Source organism: Phascolarctos cinereus, unplaced genomic scaffold (assembly GCF_003287225.1).
Source record: "Phascolarctos cinereus isolate Bilbo 61053 unplaced genomic scaffold, phaCin_HiC Scaffold_7;HRSCAF=346, whole genome shotgun sequence".
In the NCBI taxonomy this organism is placed as follows: Eukaryota; Metazoa; Chordata; class Mammalia; order Diprotodontia; family Phascolarctidae; genus Phascolarctos; species Phascolarctos cinereus.
In genome coordinates this window covers 195,042,422-195,065,834 of record NW_027556180.1, presented here as the reverse complement: position 1 = coordinate 195,065,834, position 23,413 = coordinate 195,042,422, and the positions used below count along the sequence as shown (strand labels likewise).

Genomic DNA, 23,413 nt, shown 5'->3' with positions numbered 1-23,413 from the left:
CATGGAGAAACGGTCATGGTAAATCAATCAACAAGTATTTATTAAAAGGGTACTATGTGTCAGACACTATATTAAGTACTAGGAATACAAATACAAGGAATGAGGCAATACCTATTTTCAAAGTGCTTACCTTCTAATACACACTAAAACTTCACCAAAGAGGACTGGCCACTATAGTAGGAACTATCAAACCATAGAAATGCCTGCGGGGAGAGGGGGAGCTCACTCTGGACCCATATAGTTCAGTCTTGGAGGAGTCTGGCTATTAAAGAGAAGAGTCTAGTTCCTTTTCTTGAACTCTTTGGAAGTTTACATGCCTCAAGTAAAAAGGTATTCTACAATAAAACCTCTGACTGTAGGGATTACAACAAAATGTGGCAAGTCCTCAAAGAGACAGGAGTATCAGATAATCTTCATTGTCTCCTGAGGAACCTATATGCCAGTCAAGAAGCAACACTTGGAAACAAACATGGAACAATTTGTCTAAGATTGGGAAAGAAGTATGACAAGGCTATATATTGTTACCTTATTTAACTTATATGCAGAGTATATTGCGTGAAATGCCAAACTGGATGAATCAAAAGCCAGAATTAAGGTTGCTGGGATATATATCAACAATCTCAGATATGTAGATGACGTCTGATGACAGAAAGTGAAGAGGAATTAAGAAGCCTCTTGATGAGGGTGGAAGGCAAGAGCGTAAAAATGGCTTGAAGCTTAACATTAAAAAAAAAAGATTATGCGAACTGGTCCCATTATTTCCTCGTAAACAGAGAGAGAAAAAAAATGGAAGTGTATATTCTTGGGCTAAAAGGTCTCTGTAGACATTAAATTAAAAGACTCTTCCTCCTTGGAAGGAGAGCTATGGCAAATCTGGAGAGCATATTGAAAAGCAGAAACATCACCTTGCTGACAAAGGTCTACCTAGTCAAAGCTATGGTTTTTCCAATAGTAACATATGGCTGTGAGAGAGGGACTATTAGGAAAACTGAACACCACAGAATCTACGCTTTCTAATTGTGATGGTGGAGAAGACTTTTGAGAGTCCCTTGGACAGCAAGGAGTTGAAATCAGTCAATAATTAAATTCGTTCAGACCATTCACTGGAAGGACAAATTCTGAAGCTGAAGCTTAAACACAGCAGCCACATATTTAAGACAGGACTCATTGGAAAAGAGCCTAATGTTGGGAAAGATTGAAGGCAAAAGGAGAAGATAACAGCAGAGGATGAGATGGATAGATAGAGTCATGTAAGCAATGAATATGAGCTTGGACAGACTTTGGGAGGTGGTGGAGGATAAAAGGGTCTCAAGTGCTGTGGTCCATGGGGTCACAAAGAGTTGGACATGACTGAACAAATTAACAACAAAAAGGTACTCAATGTATAATACAAATCAAGTAAGTGTAATAGTAATAGTTACTGCTTTACATTTATGTAAATCTGTGAATCTGATGCAACTATAATGAAACCCTACTACACCTAAGGCAATACGGCTGCATATGTGTGTGTGTGTGTGTATGTGAATATATGTATATGTGTGTGTGTGTGTGTGTGTGTATATGTGCGTATGTATATGTGTGTGTGTGTGTGTGTGTGTGTGTGTGTATAAATAAAATAAAACTAGAAACTTCTGGCTGCTTATATCTTATTTTATATCATACCATCAGAAAAGAGTCAGAGCAAAGATGTCATTGGAAAGGGCCCAGTCCCAAGGATAGCACATCTGTCACTAGATGGGACCCCCCCCCCAATTCCAGGTATGCTCTATGTCAAGGCAGAGTGATTCTACTAATTATCCATTATAAATAATATCCATACTAATCATCCATTATAAACCTAAGCAACTATATCCTCTAGATTAGTATAAACAACCAAAGAAAGAATCAACCTCATTCAGGGAGAGGATGGGAAAGCAGCCAGTAGTCTTTTTTTTTCTCTAGCCAGTAATCTTTAAACCACTTTAAATCACAAATACTTCTAGTACAACACAGAGACCTCTCAAGTTAAACCATATTCCTACAATTATTATTTCCTGGGACCCTTCATTCATATTTCAGGTGGGAGGTCATGGTCATGTTCTGCTTAATCTCCTTTGCCTTTAACACTTTGCGACTTTACTTCATTTTATGTGGGAAGCCCCTTTTTATCCCTCCTTTTTATCCTTAGGCCTTGTATTGTTGCATTAGCAAAAGCAATAATGGCTGACATTTGTAGAAATAGTTTTAACTCAATTTTAAGGCTTGCAAAATAGTTATCACTTTTTAAGGTAGTTGATACACTATACAAATTATTATCATCACCATTTTATAGATGAGGACACTGAAGCTGCGGGAAGTTAAATGAATTATCTTACAGCACAGAGCTAGTAAGTGTCAGAGGCAATATTCAAACTTAAGATTTACCCACTTTACTCCAAGAGCAAGACTCTTTGAATAACAAGCTTTTATTTAAATGAAAACATTTGAAATAAGTATACTATAATTTTCTTTTTAACTATATTGAATAGTTTCATAATCAAGTGATGATACCTATAATTTTATGACATGACAAAATAAAAATAAAATTGGATTATTAAAGTCTTGGTCCATTCATTTGTCATTACTATCTTGAATATGAGAATGTTCTCTATTTCAGCTATCATATTTTTGGAAAAATGATACTCATTTTCTTCCTTCTTTATAATAATGTGGAAAACCTCTAATTTTTCTTCTAACTTTGCAATTCTATCATTTATTTCTTTATTGCCATTCTTTTTCTCTCTCATTCTTCTTTTTCATCTCCCTCATTACTTTTCCTTTCACCTTACTCTTCCTTTTCTTCCTATTTCTTTGTTCATTTTTATTCTTCCTCTTTCCTCTCCACCTTCAAAATACCTTAATTTTTACGTACTTTGGATGTTTTAAGATGCTTAAATGTTAAGGCTGTCATATGATTACTACCACTTATGTTTGAATATAGGTCAATTTGTTTCATTCCCTTTTGAGTTCCAGTTTAGCCACAGCTATAAACTGCTAATTTTGTCTTAAATTGGTATTTGATACTTTAATCTAGAATGAAATCAAGCAGTGATGTTAACAGCATAAGAGCAAAAATGGAAACATTAGCAATGATTCATTTGCATTCATTTGTTAAATATACATGGATAAAAACAGTATCTGCAGTTATAAGAAATTTACTTTAAATGCTATACAAGATAATTTATTTAGATTGCTGTTGATAATTTCCATAAGAACAAGAGGTTTTTTTTTTATGTTAGAAACTTAGCAGGGTATTCTTTTTCTTTAATTTTGTCTATTCTAATTTTTCCTTCTTCTACGTGACTTTGAAATGTCTTTGGTTAACTTATAAAGCAATACCTTCCTTCCAAACATCAAATTGCACTTAAAAGCTCCAAGTTCATGGGTAATGCCTAAGCAAAGAAATGCCACTTAACTCTTAAGGCATACAGTGTAAAAGTCACAATGTATGACTAGGAGGATGACTCAGACTCAATTATATTAAATAGGACATTAATGATGGAGGTGGGTTTAGTAACATTCCCCATCTGTCTACTTCTTGAAAATAGGACAGGTGACAGTAGACATGCACACATTAAGCATCTCTGGGGTCATTTTTTATTTTGAAATAGATTAGGAGAATTGCACCTTGAAATTATACAATCATATTTCATTCCCAAAGTGTTTAATGTTTTGGAAAGTATATATATATATATATTGGAGCCAATCCTACTATCAAAAAAATAAAGGAACACAATTACTCATTTTTTGGAGGAAATTCATTAAGACATAGACAGTTTAAATGGTCATGTTCTAATCAGTATCTTTGATGCTTAAGGAAACAATGTTTAAAAACTGAGAAATATCTTATATTCTTAGAGGTAGCTTCAAGGCAAAACCTATGTGAAATACTACTGGACTATGGGGTAGGATTAATTTCATTTTATCATGAGAAACACAGCAACATTTGAGCTCCAAGTATTCACACGAGAAAACCAAGGTATTCTGAGAATACGTCAGAAGTTTCTTTTACGGACATATATGTGGTTATCATAGTAAAGAACTTTACTACCTAAAGATTATATAGGTAAACTAGCTTGAAAAAAGAAATGAACTCAAAACTAGATGTGTGAAAATGTCAATGCTCTAATTCCAGTATTTGGTGACTATTTTGTTTTTAAAATAGCTACATTTTAACTCAATTTATTCTTCCCTCAAAACAACACACAAGTCAAATAATAAAGTTGCCAACTATTTGTGTGTGTAGACATTGACAAACAAAAAATTATGATAGTGCTGACAATAAATAGCATAAGCCGCATTCCATCAAAGGTCACAGTGTCCTTTGGATAAAAAAAACAATTAACAATAAAACAAATAGACTAGAAACATGTTAAGTGTTTAAAATTCTTGGTTACCTATGTATTTTTTCTACTTTCATTAGCTCTCAACTTCCACTAAAAAATCTTGAAAGACATCTGATGTGACATTTTAGTTTGGATAAACCATACTTAGCCATATAAAAATAACTTTCTAGATATTTTGATATAATCCTGTCATTATTCTAGACATTAGTTTTAATATAAATCTACTGTATCATGTAACCAAACTGATATTTTAATATATTTATATATGCATATATCTATCTATCCATCCATCCATCTATCTATCTATCTCTTCTAATCTAAATATTACCCTGAAAAAGGGCAGGAATTAACAATTCAACAATTAAAGTGAGTCTAATAACAAGAAAGAATAATCCAAGTAAGGCAAATTTTTGTAAAAGGAAGGGGAAAAATCTGCAAAGAAAGGCACAGTGTTTAGGGTATCATTGCCCTAATAATTTAATTTTAAATGAAACCAGAGACTTACACAGATTGAGATACAAATCTAACAATTTCAAAGTAAAAATGATAAGCTTAAAATATATTAGTGAGTCAATAAGACAAATGAGACAGAAACATTTAAATGAGAATGAGAAAAGGTTTCTGAATGTAACTTAGGTTAAGATTAATTTTAAAAGCAACTATTCCCCCAATATAATTTTTTAAAAACAAACGCTACCCACTTTTTCACCACCTAGTGATACCTGGCTGAATGTCAAGGAATAATTCATTTTCTTTACTCACATTATAATTGATCCATTACATCCCTAAGGTTCAGTGAAATTCTTAAACCATACTTCCCGAAGTAGCTTTCCTTCAGAGAAAGGCAATAATAATGCTTCTTATTAAGCTGGTGGCAGGGAACACTCATGGGAACAAACAATGCAAAACACTCTAGGACAATCATATTTCATATCAGTAGAAATGAAAGGCACCCAGTGAGTCACTCAGAACTAGTCTTTTGAGCACTCACAAAAAAGAACTACACGCAATGTCTCAGGGATTGCATCTACTTCTGAACAAATTTATCCCTGTGGGAATTTGAATCTGGTTTCAGGAGAATTAAAATTCACTAGATATTCATAAAAGCATCAAAAGAAAATCTCCTGCACAACTCAAAATCTGATTTTTCACTTATGTAAAAGATGATATCACATTAATGTATTTTAAGTTTGAAATGAATATGCATTTTATGTAAAAATAACATCTCATGTTTTTAGAATAAACTACAACTTTTTCTGACTCAAACCTGGTTGAAGTTCATACATGGTGGTAGAAAAATAACGTGCTGTGTTTGACTCAGTTCCAATATTATAATAAACAATAATGTGGTTGGTTATTACTTCATAAAGTTATTTTCTTTTTACAAAATTCTGCCTCTCCATTTCTGTCTGCTCTTTTTGAATCCCTACACTTCTCTATTTTTCGCATGTTTTCCAGGCTATAACAAAGAAGTATACTGTACCTCTTCTGCTGCTGGTTGTTGCAGATGTGGTTGTAGTGGCTGATATGGAAACAGAAGTTGTGACTGTTGCAGTGGTAAGGGAGGGGATGATAGTGGTGGAAAGCAAAGTGTTGGGAACATCTGGTGAGTGGAAAAAACAAAACGTAAAACAAAATAATATCATGCAAACAAAAGAGAAACATAATCATGGTTCAAATTATATGTACATATATATTACATGTAAGTTTAAAATTAATATGGGCTATTTCAGGTAAAACATTTCACCACAATTCTTGGCATTATATCACTCATTTTCGTACTCCAACAAGAAGAAGAAAAAATTCAGTATTGTTTGGAACTGAAAAGAATTTTTTTTCTTATAAACAAAGAGTGAAATTTAAATGACAAGAATTCCTTTTTTTCCCCCAGTGGACCATATAAAGAGTCTCACAGAGGGGACGTAAAATAAAAACATGCTGTGTCAGAGGGAAGACAAAAACACACAAAGACACACATATGGAAATAAAAGAAAAGCAACACTACCACATTAAACCAAAGAAAACAATGTTAACAATGGAAATGCATGTTAAATAACTTTTCTTTTAGGCAAACTTAATGAAAGGAAACAGGATGAGAGTAGTCTTTAGTAACTTTAAAAGAAGACAATACATTTGCATCTCTTCCTCCCCAAGAATATTTTTAAATTACATCTTTCTGTTGAGGTTCCTTGTTTTCCTTGTAGTTCTTACCCCAATCAGCTGCTGACATCTTCTCTAAAGTACCCTGGAACTAGTATATCAGCAGAGTCATTTAAAAATATATGAATTTATATAATTTTAAAATTAAAGTTCTGAAATAATTAAATATTTGGTATGATAACCCTTGGTAGCTATTGAGGTAGATGCTTCAACAGCAGCATTTATTTCCCAAGCCCTTGATGAGTCAATTATGTTAAATGATTTTTAAAAATGAGAGAGCTGCCAACCACAGAGCTATATCTGTGACAGTATAATCCAAACTCATTATAATAATTTATTTTAAATTTGATTTCATATAAGACAATAAATAGATAAATAAGGAGAAAGGCTCAGATTTAACACCAAGAGCAATAAAAATCGGTCTGCTTTTGTTTCTTAAACCTATTACAAAAATGAGCAACGAAGAAAATCACTAAAAGCCTGAAGTCCATGAAAGAATCTGGAAGACCTAAGTTTTACTTAAGATAAATTCAAATCCTGTCTTAGAGCAAACAGGCATGTAATTTACCAAGTAAGGCAATTTAGAAACAGAGTTCATAAATTACTAGTAATTACTCTGTTAAGAGTTTTGATTTCACATGTTTTCCAAAACAATCTTTCTCTTTTTTTTCAGCCTGGTTGACACATTATTTTGCTATTAAAAGGTTTCCCCTCATCCACTCAGTTAAACTCTCTGAGTCACACCAAAAGTTCACTGTTACTTTGCTTCTGACAAATAACATCATTTTATTTCAGACTCTACCTGCTGGATTTTCTGCACTGGAGATACTTTAAAGAGCTGACATGGTATCACTCTCTCATCTTTATTGATGTTTACACCTGTTTTTCCACAGGGAACTATTCCCCAGCCAGTCAAATTAAGAAAACAACCTTCTAAAAACTCCACGGAGCTACATTAATCACAGGGAAAAACTACGGTGTTGACTGCAGTGTGACTGCCATGATAATTAAGTAGAATGAGTTTCTGACAAACATTAGGAAGGAATGATCATGTTTTAAAACCACACATTTATATTCACCAATTCTTACAGTTTCATCCTATAGAGTGTGACATGCCTTATTGAAACAGATATCAGAGGGGAGGGGTAGGAGAGAGAAAACTGATAAGATACATCAGATGAAAAAGCATCTACATAGTGATCACTTTGAAACAACAAAGCTAAATTTGCAAACAACAAAAGCAATGCTTGTGTTCATAGTAAGTCCTTGATAATTATCTGTTGAATGAATGAATGAGGCACTATTCTCCAGTGTTATGGGTTCTGAAAATATACAATAAAATTAATTCTATGAACTTGTAAATTCTCTGAACTAGCAAATTTGCTAACTTGATCCTACTGGTTTCCTTTAGTCTCTTTGTCTTCTACACCATTGAATTCATTTTAATTATAGTTGTTTGCCTACTGCATTGTGACTTAGACTAGGATTCCAGTGGATCTTAAAATGTCTTTACATATCAGCTGTACTGCCTCATTCTTAGAACTCAGAATACATATTGCTTGGCATTTTTAGTTTACTAGAAATAAAACTTTGCAGTGGATTAAATTTGTGTAGCTCTGTATGGCCATATGGATTGTTAGGATCTTATATTTTGAAATGCAACTGCTCAGCATAATTCCAAGCGATAAAATAACTTTTAAAAACAAATAAAACAATTGCTTATTTTTTTAATATAGAAAAGGTACTTTTGACCTTTCTCCAATTATTAAAAGGTTGCTTTACTTGTAAGTCAACAAGTCATGTAAGCTTATTTTATGATTTTTTGAAAGTGTTTTTAAATATTTAGGTGATTTCATATTTTAAATGGCCAAGAATATGTAGAACCATAAGGACAGGAGGAATATTAGAATATTATCTAATAAACCCCTTTCTTTACACAAGAGGTAAATTTGAATAGCTAGAGTTTTATATTAAGTATTGGGCTCAATTTTAAAGTTGCATTAGGTGAATTCAGTTAAATGGAATTGTGTCCTAAGTGAGGAACTTATCTATGCTTGTAAACTGTTCTAATTTTGAATAGAACGTAAAGAAATTGCATCCTTAATTTCCAAAGATTACACTATCAATTCACCTATAGTACAGATATTGACTTTAATCACCACTCCCAATAAAACATAGGGACTTCCCTCATATCTCCAAACCATCTTGTCCAGTTCTTGTGACAATTGAAAGCATGTCGTTGTGAGAGATGGAAATCTAGTCATAGCAATGTGGTGTGGGACTAGAAGTAGAAGGTTGGTTTGTTGTTTTTCCTGACAAAAGCTAATTGATATAAATGGGTAGAAGACTTGTAATCTCAGCCCTATGTTCAAACCTAACATACCATGTTCCAATGAACTGACCTAAAGACTCTGGCTAGTACACTTTTATTAACTATAAGTATATATTATTTTATATAAAATGCATTTAAAAAAGGTATTTCCATAGACATTGAAAACTTGGAAAAGAAAGTTCTTATTACCGATATTCTCAGCACTATCAAATGTTTCAAAATCAAAAACTGATGATTTGGTCAGTGAAAATATTATCAAAGAAAATGAGTTTCATCTCTTTTGCTACTGCATGGTAAGGATCATGGAGCCTTTATATCTGATTGATAGCTGAAATCTCTTATATGTGTTTTCTCTCCTAACAGAATGTAAGATTCTGAAGAGTAGGAACTGTCTTTCCCTCTTATGGGTATTCCCAAGAGCTTAAGTGTTTAACAAACATTTTTTTCATTCATTTATTCACTTATTTATTCATTCTCTCAGTGCCCCTATATAACTCATTAGGGCTACAAGTTACAGAGCAAGTACCAAGCTGCATTGGTAGACCATGGTTCTGATTAAAAACTAACACCAAAGGAAATAATTAAGTAGTTTTAGAAGAAACTGAGATTTCTATTATTTAATACAGTAAACAATTTATAAAATGGCAACTTTGAAAGATTTCAGAATGCCTACCAATTCAATGATAACCCATGAATTTAGAGGACTGACACATAAAGTGATGGACTTAAAATACTGAATGAGACTTACATTCCTGAACATGGCAAAGGTGGTTATATGTTTTGCTGGTTGACGCACATTTGTTATGAGGATTTTTAAAAAAGCATTCTTTGATGAGGGGCAGTGGAATGGAGAGGTAATAAATTATTATAAATATACATTAGTTAAACAAATCTGAAATGATATATTAATCTGAGCAATTATTTCATTATATCTCACACATGCTAACATGAAAAAGGAAAGCATTATGTCTTGAAAATAAACTAAAAATTCTAGAAAATCATGCTATTTTAAATAATAGTGACAGTATATTTTGAATCCAAGAAAACAAAAATAATGAGCATAACCTAAATCAGTCAAATCCATAGGAAATTCCCTATCAATGTATGCTTTTAAAATGTATAGAAGGAAACAAGCATTTATTAAATGCCTAGAATGTTCCAGGTACTGAGTTAAGTGTTTTATAAATATCTCATCTGATCCTGAACCTTGGGTACCAGGTGCTGTTATCTCCATTTCACAGTTGAGGAAACTGAGAAAGATAGAGGTTAAGTTACTTGCCCAGGGGAAATACATCTGAAAGTCATATTTGATCTCAAGTCTTCCTGACTCCAGGATCAGTGATCTATCTACTATATCATCAATCCATCTCTATGTTGTATTTAAAATTTTTATTCAATTATCTTTAAGTGGAAATCAAAAGAGAACTAATATTTCATTTTATTAAACTTTGCATTTCCCTGTATCCATGCATCAGAAGATGGACTTGAATGCAGAGACTGGTATTTTTTGTATTTGTATATTATTGGGTTTTTTTTTTTATAAAAATACCTTGGTAGGAAAAAGAACCTTCAGAAGTGCAACATTTATTTAGTCTCTGAATTGGGAAAGAATATGAATTGTATTTCTTTCAAGACTGTCCACATGAAGAGAAGAGTTACGGAATGGTGATAGATTAAACACGTCTTGACTAAAAATGAAATTTTAGATAGTAAACTAAATCTCAAATTATTGTGTGGAAGATTTCATTAGGTAGTGACAGATGACTTATATGTTTTATTTCTAAAAGGAGTTCATTCTTTTTAGGATGATCCCAGACACCAGGAACCACCCTAAGCAATTATAAGCCACCTTTCTCAGTTCTAGACCTCCACAGCACCTCCTGGACATCTCTAGCTATGTCTTCTCCACTGGACCATACTTAGACTGACATCTCCACTTCTTTCCCATCAGAAATTTTGATTCTGCCCCTGAAACATCCTTAGACTTTGCTAAACTAGCTTTGGGTTCAGCTTGCTCAGTACCAGGCCTCCACACTATGTCCTCACCATCTCCAGCCATGCTTTTGGTTGTGTGTGCCTTTCCTCTATACCCTATTTCCAGCTCTCTTTTATGCGTTTTCATCTTGACATGCATTTAAGTGACCTCCTTGACACTATCTTGCTTGCTATTATTTCTATCCCCAGCACTCAGCACAGTGTATATAGCACATAGTAAATAAATCCTTTATCTATTTCTTATTGAAGATTTGGTTGGCTATCATCTGGCATGACAATCATTTCTGAGCTTCTAAGTCATTGATCATGATATGGCTGTCATTCATTAATAACACTTTTATTAGTTGAGTCATATTTATGAATTTCTGAAGAAACTTTCTGAAATTTTGGCAGAGCAAATTTTGAGAAAAAACATAATAGTGACTAAAGAAAAATAAATTATCTGATGCAAGATGAATACTTTCACCTGAATGACTAAATTAGAAAGATTCACATAGGCCTACCATTCTAATAAGTTTTGTGTTCTCATGAAGTAGTAATTGCTAGAAGACATTTAGACAGGAAGGTACAGAAACTCATTAACATTTAATTAAATATTAGTTGATATCTGAAGTTATTAGAAAGGACAAGGGTCTGAAATAATTTTTTTTTGTTTTCTTACCTACAGTATTTGAATTACAATGAAATATATTTTCATTCTGATCATTAAAGAATTATCATGAAATACTGCTTTTCATGTCTAACAAAATTCCTCAACATTTTGAGCTTAACTTCAACATAGTATACAGAAACTAAAGGTAACTTATGCACACAAGACATAGTCAACATAAAATAAAGAGACTGAAAAAGTCAATGATTAGTGAATGCTAAGTTGTTAATCAGTATAAATCTGACACTCTATAATAAATAACCTGTAAATATTTATAGCCTTAGTTTATCATCATCTATAACTAGTCTTTTCCTTCTGACTGGCTGTCTAAAAATAGATTTGGGTGCTTTGGTGAGGTAAATGGAGACTTCTAGGTTTTTTTCTACAGAACAGAAAGAATGTTTGGGAATATAGGTTCTTTATTTGGAGTCCCAATACACTTTATAAAGAAAAGCACAGGAAAATCTCTTCAATACTAATAACCTACCCATATGGGAAAAAATATAAACTACCTCTAGCCTTCTCAGGAAATCCTGCCTGCTAAAATTATGTGCCAAAAGACCTAGAGTATCATCTTCCTGAAGCATGGCTTGTGACCTTTTATCTTGGCCACTAATGAGTAATATCACATTTATTTGTTCTTCATTACCTAAATGGATCTGTGAACTCATCTTGCCAAATATTTTCTTCAGTAGTACAGATTATAGTTAATCCATGCCTTCTCAGCCTATGGGAATCTTATTCCTGTTCTCCAATGTGCCCAACAAGCTAGGGAAACTTGCTATAAGTCTTTCACATCATACGTGTAGTAATATAGACCAAAGGTGCTCTGTATGTTATCTTTCAGTCATGACTGGCCAATTACTTTTCCACTCATACATCTTTTATATATCTTTTATGTCCTTTCTTGCATGTAAGTCACTGTTGATAATTGCCTCAGATATGTTGTGCCTACCATACACAGTTTTCTATTGTTCTTTTTGAGCAGCCCTCAATATTGATTCTTCAGGTATCATTTTCTTCCATTATTCACAGCCATAATGCATCTTTAGAAAAGTGGTAGTAATAAAATTTTAGTTTTTGTTTTAGGGAGAATTTTGGGGTAGCTAAAAGGGCTGGTACAATTTCCCAGATGAAATCCTAACTGCTCCCATCTTCTATTTGCTTCTGGGACCAGTTTGCTTTCCATTTTAAAACATCCTTCTAAGATATAGGGAGTGACAGACCAGCTCATAAGGTATTCATTCAACTGAATAACATTATAACCAGACGAAAGTTCTATACACTAAACATCCTTTCCTTATTTATGCACTTTTATTTTCCCTGTGTGATTAGTTGGGCTGTATTCTTCTGAGTTGTTACAGATCTAATTTAGGAGACTTTACAGTGTTCCAAGTCTTGATGCAATTAGCATAATGTCAACTGTGAATGGGACCAAGGAAAGGACCTTACAATCTACAGGGTATACCTCATTCAACTGTATTATGTTAGACATAACATTACAGTAGCAAATGCCTTTTGTTGAGCATACATCAGCCCTTGAATTGCACCTTACTTGATAATAATAATCAGATGATTATAGAACAAACAGCTTCACTTAAAAATTTTTATGAGAATGACCGACCCATAGACTGAAGTTATTCTTGATGAAAATTTGAGAAAAGAACAGACAGGCTTTCAAAACTGCTATTCTAATTGTATAGAGATGAGAAAGTACACACACACACTCACACACACCATGCGCACACACACGCGTATGGTTTGATAAATGTTGGCAATTCCTAGACAACTTTTTGGGGTACTAATAGGGTTGACGCTTTTTTTATTCAATCTGTTCAGTGTTGTTCTACTGTCAAACTCATTGTCATCATCTAATACTCACTCCATATATTCATTCTGTTGCTAACTCTGATACCTTCTCAATATCTCTTGCATACATAGCCTTTTCTTTACTCACACAACCACTACCTTGATATAAACTCTCATCAACTCATATCTGGACTATTGCATAACTTTTCCGATCAATCTCTCGGCTTATGTCTCTCCTCACATGAATACATCCACCACTCAACTGACAAAATGATTTGCTAAAGTTCTGATCTGACCTCCCCCCTCCTCAGTAAGTTCCAGTGCCTCCCTACTACCTTCAAGACCAATTATAAAATGTTCTGTTTGGTATTTAAAGACTTTCACTATGTAGGCCCTTCCCAATTCCTAATCTTCTGAAACTTTACTCCCCTCCACATTCTTTGTGATCCAGTTGTGGCCTTCTTGCTGTTTTTCACCTGTTACTCTGTCTTTTGACTATGCCTTTTCATTGGCTGCCCCCACTAATGCCTAGAACATGCTTCAAGACTCAGCTCAAATTCCTTCTTCAAGAGGACTTTTTCAGCCATCCCCAGCCCACCCTCCACCCTGGCTGCTTCACCCACAGCTAGTACTTTTCCTCCAAGATTATTTTCCATCTATTCTGTACATAGACATTTTTGTAAGTATATATTTGTTTGCCTAATGCCTTTCCCCCATTAGAATGTGACCTCCTTGATTGGAAAAGACCATGAATATGCCTTTCTTTATATCCCTAATACTTGTCACATACCTGGTATAAAGTAAATATTTAATAAATGCTTGTTGACTTGACTTGGCTGCCATAACTTTCTAGGGCTAGGCAAACTTTCAGACCACAAAAAAGTCTTTAAAAGAGGATTTGTATAGAAGGCACTTGTATATATGCATAAAAGTCTCAGAGAACCATTCAAGAAGAAACATAACTCCTCTCCCTTCCTCTTAAATGTTGGTATCATCTGAGGTTCTATTCTCTGCCTTCTCATCTTCTCTATATGTAACCTTAGAGTTTTTACACACTTCCATGATTTTGTCTACCCATGCTAACTTTTACTGAAGTTTCTAGGCAGTAGATCGCTGACATTATGGATAGATGTGGACCTTGAAGTCAGGAAGCTCTGAGTCTGAATCCAACCTCAGATACTTACTAGCTGTGTGGACCCTGGGCAAGTCATTGAACCTCTCTCTACTTCAGTTTCCTCATTTATAAACTGGGGATAATAATAGTACCTGCCTTTTGGGGTTGTTGTGAGGATCAAATAAGTTAAAATAGATAAAGTGTTTTGCAAACCATAAGGTTCTACACAAATGTTAGTTAAAATAATTGATTTTATTAACTTTAATTAGTTTATATTAAATATTATTTCAATTAATACAATAACATATTAATTGATAATATTGAATAATTAATAGCATAATTATTATTACTCCCATTTCTTTATCTTCAGTACTGATATCTCTCCCATGCTTGAGTCTGACATTTCTTCCATTCTTTAGTCCATCATTTCCAACTGCTTGCAAGACATTTATCATCTTAAACTCAGCATGATCCTTTAGACCCTCTCACCACCTTCCCTATTTTTGTTAGTGGTATCCCCATTCTCAATCACCCAGCCTCAAAGTTTAAGTAATCTTTCATTCCCTATTCTCATTTCCACATTCAATTAGTCACCAAGTCCTATTGATTCATGCTTAACCATGTTTGCTTTTTTTAAAAATCTCCCTTTCAATTGTTATTGTCACTAACCTAATTCATTGTCTCCTGATCTTAAATCTGCATTATTGTATTAAACACTTCAGTGGTCTCTCTATTCCAGTTTTTCTTCTTTTTAATCCTTTCTGCATGTTGTTATCACATTCATCTTCCTATATCTGTCTTTGATTAGGTCATTCCCTGAACAAAAATCTACAGTTGCTTAATAATGCTTACAGTATCTTAGCCAAGTATTCTGGTCCTTCCAGAAAATGGCCACAATCTGCATAATCACATGGTACTTCCCTAAACAGACCCATCTGCTCCAAATAAACAGGTATACTCATCCCTCCAATATGCTATGTACTTTACTGCCTCTGAACATGTTACAACCCTGACCTGAAATACTTCCTTCTCCATCCCTTTCTCTTCCTTCCTTGATTTCTGCCAAAATTCTCCCCATATTTCAATTCAATCCAATCCCACAAACATTTATTAACCTCCAACTATGTGGTAGGCCCTGTTTTCTAACTTGTAGATAAGAAGACAAAAATAGTGATCATTCCAGTCCTCCACTGGGGGAAACTTCAAGGTTCAGTACAGTTCCCATCTCTACTACGAAGATTTTCTTGAACACTCCAGCTATAAAGGAATTTTGTTTTCTCTGAATTCATATGGCATTTATGAGGTATTTTTCACATTCTGTACTTATGTGAAAAAAATATTTTTCATGTGTACATATCTACCTTCACTAAGTAGATCATAAGATTCTAAAGGAAATTCTGTCTGTCTTTGTCTGCCTCCCTCTTTCCACATTATCTAGAATACTTCTAAAAATATGATGTTGATTTCTTGATGAATAAGAACTTATCAAATATAATACTACTTCCAAAAAATGGATCATTCATAGAAAACACTGCTTCTGAACCATGAATAATTATACATCTTTTGTCTCCCTTTTAAATGATTGCATCAGATACCAAGTGGACAATTTCTGTTAACGATCTTCAAGTCTCAAAGAAACAGATACTTACAGAATTGAGCTTCTGGATTCTGATTTTCAGTATTTCTGTTTTTATGTGTTGTAATTCTTAATCCTTCTAGCCCATTCAAAGCAACATGAAAAGATTTGTTCTCTCTGTCTCTCTCTCCTTCCTTCTCCTATTGAAGAACTTACCAAGATATAAATAAATGTCTTATTTTGTCATTGAAGCTTATGAGCACAACAGACTTTGTATACCCTTGTCAAAATAAAATCAGCTAATACAAGAAGTGTGGGCAATAAACTGAAGGCTGCAATTGCTGCTGCTTGACTTTTGTTGCTGTTTGTTTCATAACAAGCACTTTAGGTGAAAGGTATGCTTTGTTCTCTGCACATGTGAGGTACAGCAATTTCTAACTTGTCAATCTGTTTTGTTCTGTGGCAGGTATACTTTTTACAAATGACTTTCTGGCCCATTCAGGCTAACATGGGTTCTAGAAACAAAAGAGTCCCCAGAGACACTGAAGTACATGTTGCATTCGTTTACTAAAGGGGGACAGGTAATTAAGGAAGATGAGAACTGTTAGTTACCATGTGGGTGAAACACATATGTAGATGTGCTTTCCTTTAACCCCTAAACAGAGTTTCATAATGAACTGGGATCTAAACCAAGGATTTAAAAAACCAAAAATAAAAACAACAAAATTTGACCCAGAAGATGCAAACATATGCATGTATGAAGAGAGAGGGAGAGAGAAAGAGAGAAAGACAGAGAGAGAGAGAGAGAGAGAGAGAGAGAGAGAGAGAGAGAAGAGAGAGAGAGAAGAGAGAGAGAGAGGGAGAGGGAGAATGATGGGGGAAGAGAGAAAGGAAAAAAGAGAAGGGAAGAGAGAATAGGAGGGATAGAGAGAGGGTAAGAGAGAGGAAAAAAACATTAATTAGGAGGAAGGATAGAAGCTTTTCACAATCACAAATAGTAATAGAGATTGCAAGATATTCTTAATCATCTGAGAAGCAATGTGAATATATAATGGAAATTCTGGGCTTTTGTGCCTGAAGGCCAGGGTTCACATCTTGATCCTCTTTGTAAATTGGGGCAAGTCATAAGCTCTGTTAACCTAGGTTTGTGACCTCAAATAATTGATTTAACTTGCTGATCTTGTGTATCTATTGTATTTGTAGCTACTATTTTACAGGAAAAAATGAGTGGCATAGATGAAAACTTGCTTGTTGATGTTTCTCCTCCTGAAAGAGGACCAATGACATCAGGAAGGTGATGTCTTGATTTGCAAGTGACTTGAATTTATGTGAGGAAGAGCTGTGCAAACTCACCAGCCTCACTCTCTCCTCCAGAGCTATTTGGATCCAGTGGCCAGATCTACATCAGGACAATTGGAGATGGCCCCCAGATCATGAAAACTTACTCCAAGTATAAAGCATACTATATATTCATCCATTCATTCAACAAACTTAAAAGCTTTACCTATTATATGCTAGATGCTTGAGATACAAAGATAAGAAGGAAACAGTGCCTACCCTCAAAGACCTCATGCTATTATAATATAAACTTTTATTAATCAATTTATAAGTAATTGAATGAAGCTGGTCTATATACCTGACAAGAAAAGATGAAATTGATATTGGTCCTAATTAATTTCTGTCTGTTTCCTAGGTGCTTAATAAATGCTTGCTAATAAACTATTTTTTCAATCATAAGAAAAAAGGAAGATTGTCAGTTTCCTGTTATGTTACTTCTTCTCTCAATAGCAAGCACCATAAAACTGCTGTTATGATTTAAGAGTTGAAAATTAATAACTACTATGGTACCTTAATCTCTGCCAGAATAATATAGTATCCTCATCTAGGAAATAAATATAAGTCTTAAAAACTTTTTAAAATACCCATTTCTGCCACTTAGTCTTTCTAGTAGTTCCATTTACAAAATGAAATTCTTACAATGAAAAATTGCTTTTAAAAATTGAAAAATACTCCAATTTCATTCTATGGGTGGCAACCAACAGTCCAACCAATATATAATTATAAGGAATTTTTGTGTATAATCAATCTTGTTGCTTAAATGAGATCTGAATGAATTTTCTTTTAAATAGCTATTTTTCATTTCCAAACTTATAAAATTAATTTAAAATTTAAAGTATTAAAGAGCCAAACTCTTAGATATGACACCCTCCTTTTATAAGATGGATAGACCTTTCTAAGTATAGTGTATCATTCAAATATGAAAATATAATTTTTAATAAAAATTATAATCAGCATCTAATCAATTATATATATGTTGAGGTATCTATTTATTTCATAAACTCACTTTCACACACAATTAGAGAGACCCAATTCAGGTATGAATCAGTATATATCAATCTGCGTTACATAATAAGTTGATTTTCTTTTCTCTCTATGTGTGGATGCACATCCACACACACACACAATATATACTTGTCACCTCAAGCTAAGCCATTTTATATCTGGAAAATTTGATTTCTTTTTTATTACGATATAGGCTCATCACCAAACTGGGGCATTTGGGAGTACCCAAGTCCAAATGGAATTCTGTTTCAACTATAAATTACTTACTTTTAAAAATGTAGCACATATTTACATAAAAATATATGTATGATATAAATGTCACAACTATTTTGGAGGTTCTACATACAATTCATCCAGGAGCTCCAATATGAATATGTTTATGTATGTATGTATGTACTCTCTCTGTGTGTATACACATATGTATATATTCATTTAGAGGAAAACATTATTAAGAAGTAAAAAAATTGAAGAAATTCATTATTTATAGCAAATTACCATTTAGAACAACTGAAAGTATTGGTAAAAATTTTTTCACGGTCTCATCTTTTTGTGGTCATCTTTCTCATGCTTTAGGACAATTGCATACCTGTGTGCCTGCTTAGATATCCAGATTACTGTACAGTTTTGTCACTGACAACTAATACAATTTTTCCTACATACTCCTTGATCCCTTTTCCTACTTAATGCAGTGATTCTAGAAAATAGCAATGGCACCTTCCAGTCACCTTAAACCAAAGATCCTCAGGACATATCTAAACTATGATACACTAGTTGGCAGAATAGTATCCTGTTTCTGTAGAACCGAAAAGTTGGAATTTCAGCAATTAAAATAAGTACGAAAGTCATTACATGTCACTAATTTCAGTGCATCCTAATTTTTTTATGTATATTGCCAATTTGAAAAAGGTACTAAAGTATACTAAAGTATGAAATGTTCCCAAATATAATATTTAAATGTTGCAAAATTAGCAATTTTGCAAGTATGTTAAAGCACAAAAGGAAATGTGAAGATGTTAATGAAGTTATTATTAAAAAATGTCCACTTTATTATTTAAGAAAGCTGTACCTTCTGTATGCACATATATAGCAATAAAGCTACTTTGGCATACGCATACAAAAACAAAGAAAAATGAATTCCAGGGACAGGAAACTGTGGAATAATTAAAGTTTTTTTTTATTCTCCCCATTCCCTGTTTCCATGAATTTTCTCTTTCCCTCATGTCTTTCCACAATTGTCAGTGTTCTCCTTTGAAACAGATTCCTTCCTGTTGGAGAAAAGCAACCCAATAAATTAAATAATGGTCAAGAGATAATGATTTTAAAGTTATTCTTCCAAAAGGTATCTCCTTTTTAAAAGAAGAGATCAGTGAAAAGACAATGTTTTACCTAAAGGAATGAATAGCTAAAAATGCATTTCTGGCTGGGGGATTACAGTAGGAAGATCACTTTTTTTGCATAGGTAATTCTCAAATCACTACAAAAAAGGGAAAGGGAACAAGCATTTTATATAGTGTCTATTATGTGCCAGGAACTGTGCTAAGCACTTTATAAACATTATCTCACTGGATCTTTAACACAACCTGTGTTATCATAACCATTTCACAGTTGAGGAAACTGAGGCAAGTAAAGGTAAAGTGACTTGCCCAGAATTATACAGCCACTAAGTGTCTAAGTCCAAATTTGAGCTCTCAACTCTAATCCCAGCACACTATCCAGAGCATCATCCAGCTGTCTCCTCCCTGCAAATGGGAGACTGCTTTCCCTATATACCCAAATGATCAGGTTTGATACGTATGGAAATATAAAGGATTATTTCATTTGTTAGTATTTGCTGGACATCAAGAAAAGGTAATGGTAAATCAGTTTTCAAGTCCTATTTTCCCCACCAAAAAGAAAGGGCCACAGAGGAAATCTCAGAAATGCGAGGACTGAACAAAAGTTTCAGGTGTATGCTAACGGGTTGAAATAGCATCAGTTATAAATTAAGATAATTTCAGTGATATGCAAACAGTTCCAGTCCATGGCAGCATCTGGTAAATGTACCTTACTTCACTTTCCATAAAAGGGCAAACATCAAAAAATGGAACTAGACAAATAGTTTCATATCATAGTGATCCAAGGATACCCAATCTAACCTTTATTCTTCTTCACCAAGAGTGTCTCCAAAAATCTTAATTGTGCCTATGGTACCCAGGAATTCTGCTACTTTTAACCTTCTGGGGATTTTCTGATGTGAGGAGGATCCTCTTTACCTTAGAGAGTCAGAGAAGATGGTTAATTTTGTTCTGTTTTGAATCTATCTCTTACCATAATTTCTTCTACATAAAATTCAATTTTTTTAAACTTGTTTTTTAATTTACTTTTGTTTTATAGGCAATTGGAGTTAAATGACTTGCCCCAGGGTCACACAGCTAGTAAGTGTCAAGTGTCCAGTCTGAGGCCGAATTTGAACTCAGGTCCTCCTGACTTCAGGGCCAGTGCTCTATCCACTGCGCCACCTAGCTGCCCCTATAAAATTCAATTTAAAAATATTTCTGCCAAAAAAAATATGAAGTACTGAGTGATTCTACAATGAAAACTACCATGTATTCTGATATTTCTAATATAAATTTGTTTATTTTTAGTTTTCAACATTCACTTCCACAAGTTTTTGAGTTCCAAATTTTCACCCCATCTTCCCCCTCCCCCCACCCCAAGATGGTATTCTGATATTTCTAAAAACAAGTCTTAATAATCTTTCTACAAGGCCACTGTAAAATGCTTGTATTCTTTCATGAATTTGATATCTGCACCATAATGATTTCTGTACAGAAAAGGCAGAAAGGCTGTGCTATATTTTTATAGCATCACTACCTCGCCAAATGGCAAAAAACTTAACAAACTAGTGAAGGCAAAGAAGTATATTGTTTACTTGTTATCACCTTTTTCTTTACTGCCTGCTGACTGAATAGGAACTATTTGAAATGTTTATGTAGTCAGCAACAATAACAATAAAAAATGGCAAAAATATTAAGTAACATGTCTCTCCTCGCCTTTCAACAACAGCAGAAGGGACTTTTGTCCCCCAATATTCACATTCATTCATATAGGTACTAGAGAAACATGGGCATCCTGGCAGTCTCTTTGAACTGATTTTGTGCTGTTGCAGTTGGCACTTATCTTAATTTATCTGTGTTATGCTCATCTCAGACCAAAAGGGTGGAATTAAGCCTCAATTTAGGTGTTATTTTTTAAACATGTGCAATATTGAATACAGTGCTCCTGGCTTCACTAATTTTATATAATTTCATTTCTTTTTTTTTCTAAACCCAATGGTGTATTCATTCAATCAGAGGGTATGATTTTCCTGTAGGCAGCACAACTCTCTCCACTTAGTCATGTCCATAAATGAAATCTTTTATCTTAAGTAATGAAAGAGAAGACAATTTTAAAATTTGTCCAACCAGCTCACTATCTGAAAAATCTCAGCTTGACATGAGAGAAAATACCAACTACAGTGGTTCTCCACTGCTATTCTCCTTGTTAATCTATATAGGAGAGGATTCTTCTACTCAAAAAAACACTGTATTTCATATTTTTCCTTCTATGTTTTTAATGGAAGGAATTGACAATAAGCATGCATAATTAATTCATGAACCAAAAGATCTATTTCATGTGAGCTGAGAGATTTTATAGCTGAATTCTTTTTTGTGTTTTATTGACTTTCTAGGTATTTATAATTTAGTGTCTCTCTTTGCCCTGTTAGGAACAAAAAAGATTCTGTACCTTTGTTCCACTTTATTACACAAGAATTATATCTATCTCTATCTGATAGTATAACTGAGCAATTAAAAAAATATGTTAGTCTTCACTATGTTTCTTATATTTCATCTCTGGACAGCCATATCCGTCACGTATAAGTCACGAGAGAGAATATTAATTACTTAGTCTAGCCATAGATGAATTATCAAACACAGAGAAGCATTTCTCATTCCTATTTGAGTTAAGAACCTTGTTAACATTTAAAACATTAATAAGCCTGAAATGCATACTTTAATTTTTAAAAAATTCAAACTTATTGTGTAAGATTGGAAATCCATGTATTATGATTACATTTCCCATTTTGTAATTTCTGCATTGCTAATTTTGAGGACTATTTTAAAGTTAATGAATTAGGACTTCATTTTCAAAGCTTTACTAATTTCTTCTCTCACAATTGTTACCAATTTTCAGTTGCTACATGTACCCATCAAGATTTCAAGTAGTATGCTTTATTGATGGTAAAACCCAATTATTTCTAAGTACTAGACTTTCTATTTGAACCTTAGCTAACTCTTATAAGGGAAAGTGGAAAGGAACTCAAGATAAAGTAGAAATTCTTACTAAATTGAAAGAAAGGATAGCTTCTGTGACCCAATCTGTCTGTCTTTCATGGCAAGTGAGCCATGTGAAATACAGCAGCAGCACCCAGGAAGTGGACCTGCATTTAAGCTCTAGTATCTGAAAGAGATATATGTCTGAGTGAGCAATGGAAGCCTGACTTTGTACTGCAGTCTGTAATCTCTTCATGTACACCTTTCTGTCTCAGAATATTTTCTTGACATTTATTATTAACAATAAAAGCTGAGAGAAATGAAAGTAGCAGTTGTATTGATTCTGTAAAACTAGAAAGGCACACTTAATCGCTTGATGCCTTCACTAGACCAAAATACACAAACTTTTCTAACAACCATATTCTTCCCTACCATTAAAAAAAATTTAAAAAAAAAAGCTCAAGACAAGTGTTTTATTTGATGTTGCTATATTACTCGTAGGAACACATAGACTGCTACTATTTCTCTGTTGATTAAAGCTGTCCTGGAAGAGAAGGAAAAGAATATTCATTCCCACGAAGGAAAAAAAAATACATCATTGTCATAATTGCATTTCAGAAACCCTCATTCAAAGATACCAAGAAAAATTGTGTGTGTAGTTGAAATGTACACAAAATTTGCATATAATTTTATTTTGATCAATGGACAATTTTATGACTGATAGATTTGTCTAGATAAACAGGATAACAAAGTAAAACTCATTAGGAAAATTTGCTATA

General features: G+C 33.6%; 1 protein-coding gene across 2 annotated transcripts in view; it reads right to left on the bottom strand.

Moving 5' to 3' along the window:
* CADM2 (cell adhesion molecule 2) overlaps window positions 1-23,413 on the bottom strand; it is a 1,332,213-nt gene that overhangs the window by 76,313 nt on the left and 1,232,487 nt on the right. Inside the window, exon 9 of one of the 2 annotated variants that reach the window (XM_020970708.2) lies at window positions 5,848-5,967. The exons of the other annotated variant lie outside the window; for it this stretch is intronic. Within the exon in view, the coding sequence (XP_020826367.1) occupies window positions 5,848-5,967 (120 nt within the window). The remainder of the gene's footprint in view (window positions 1-5,847; window positions 5,968-23,413) is intronic. 2 annotated transcript variants of the gene reach the window in all.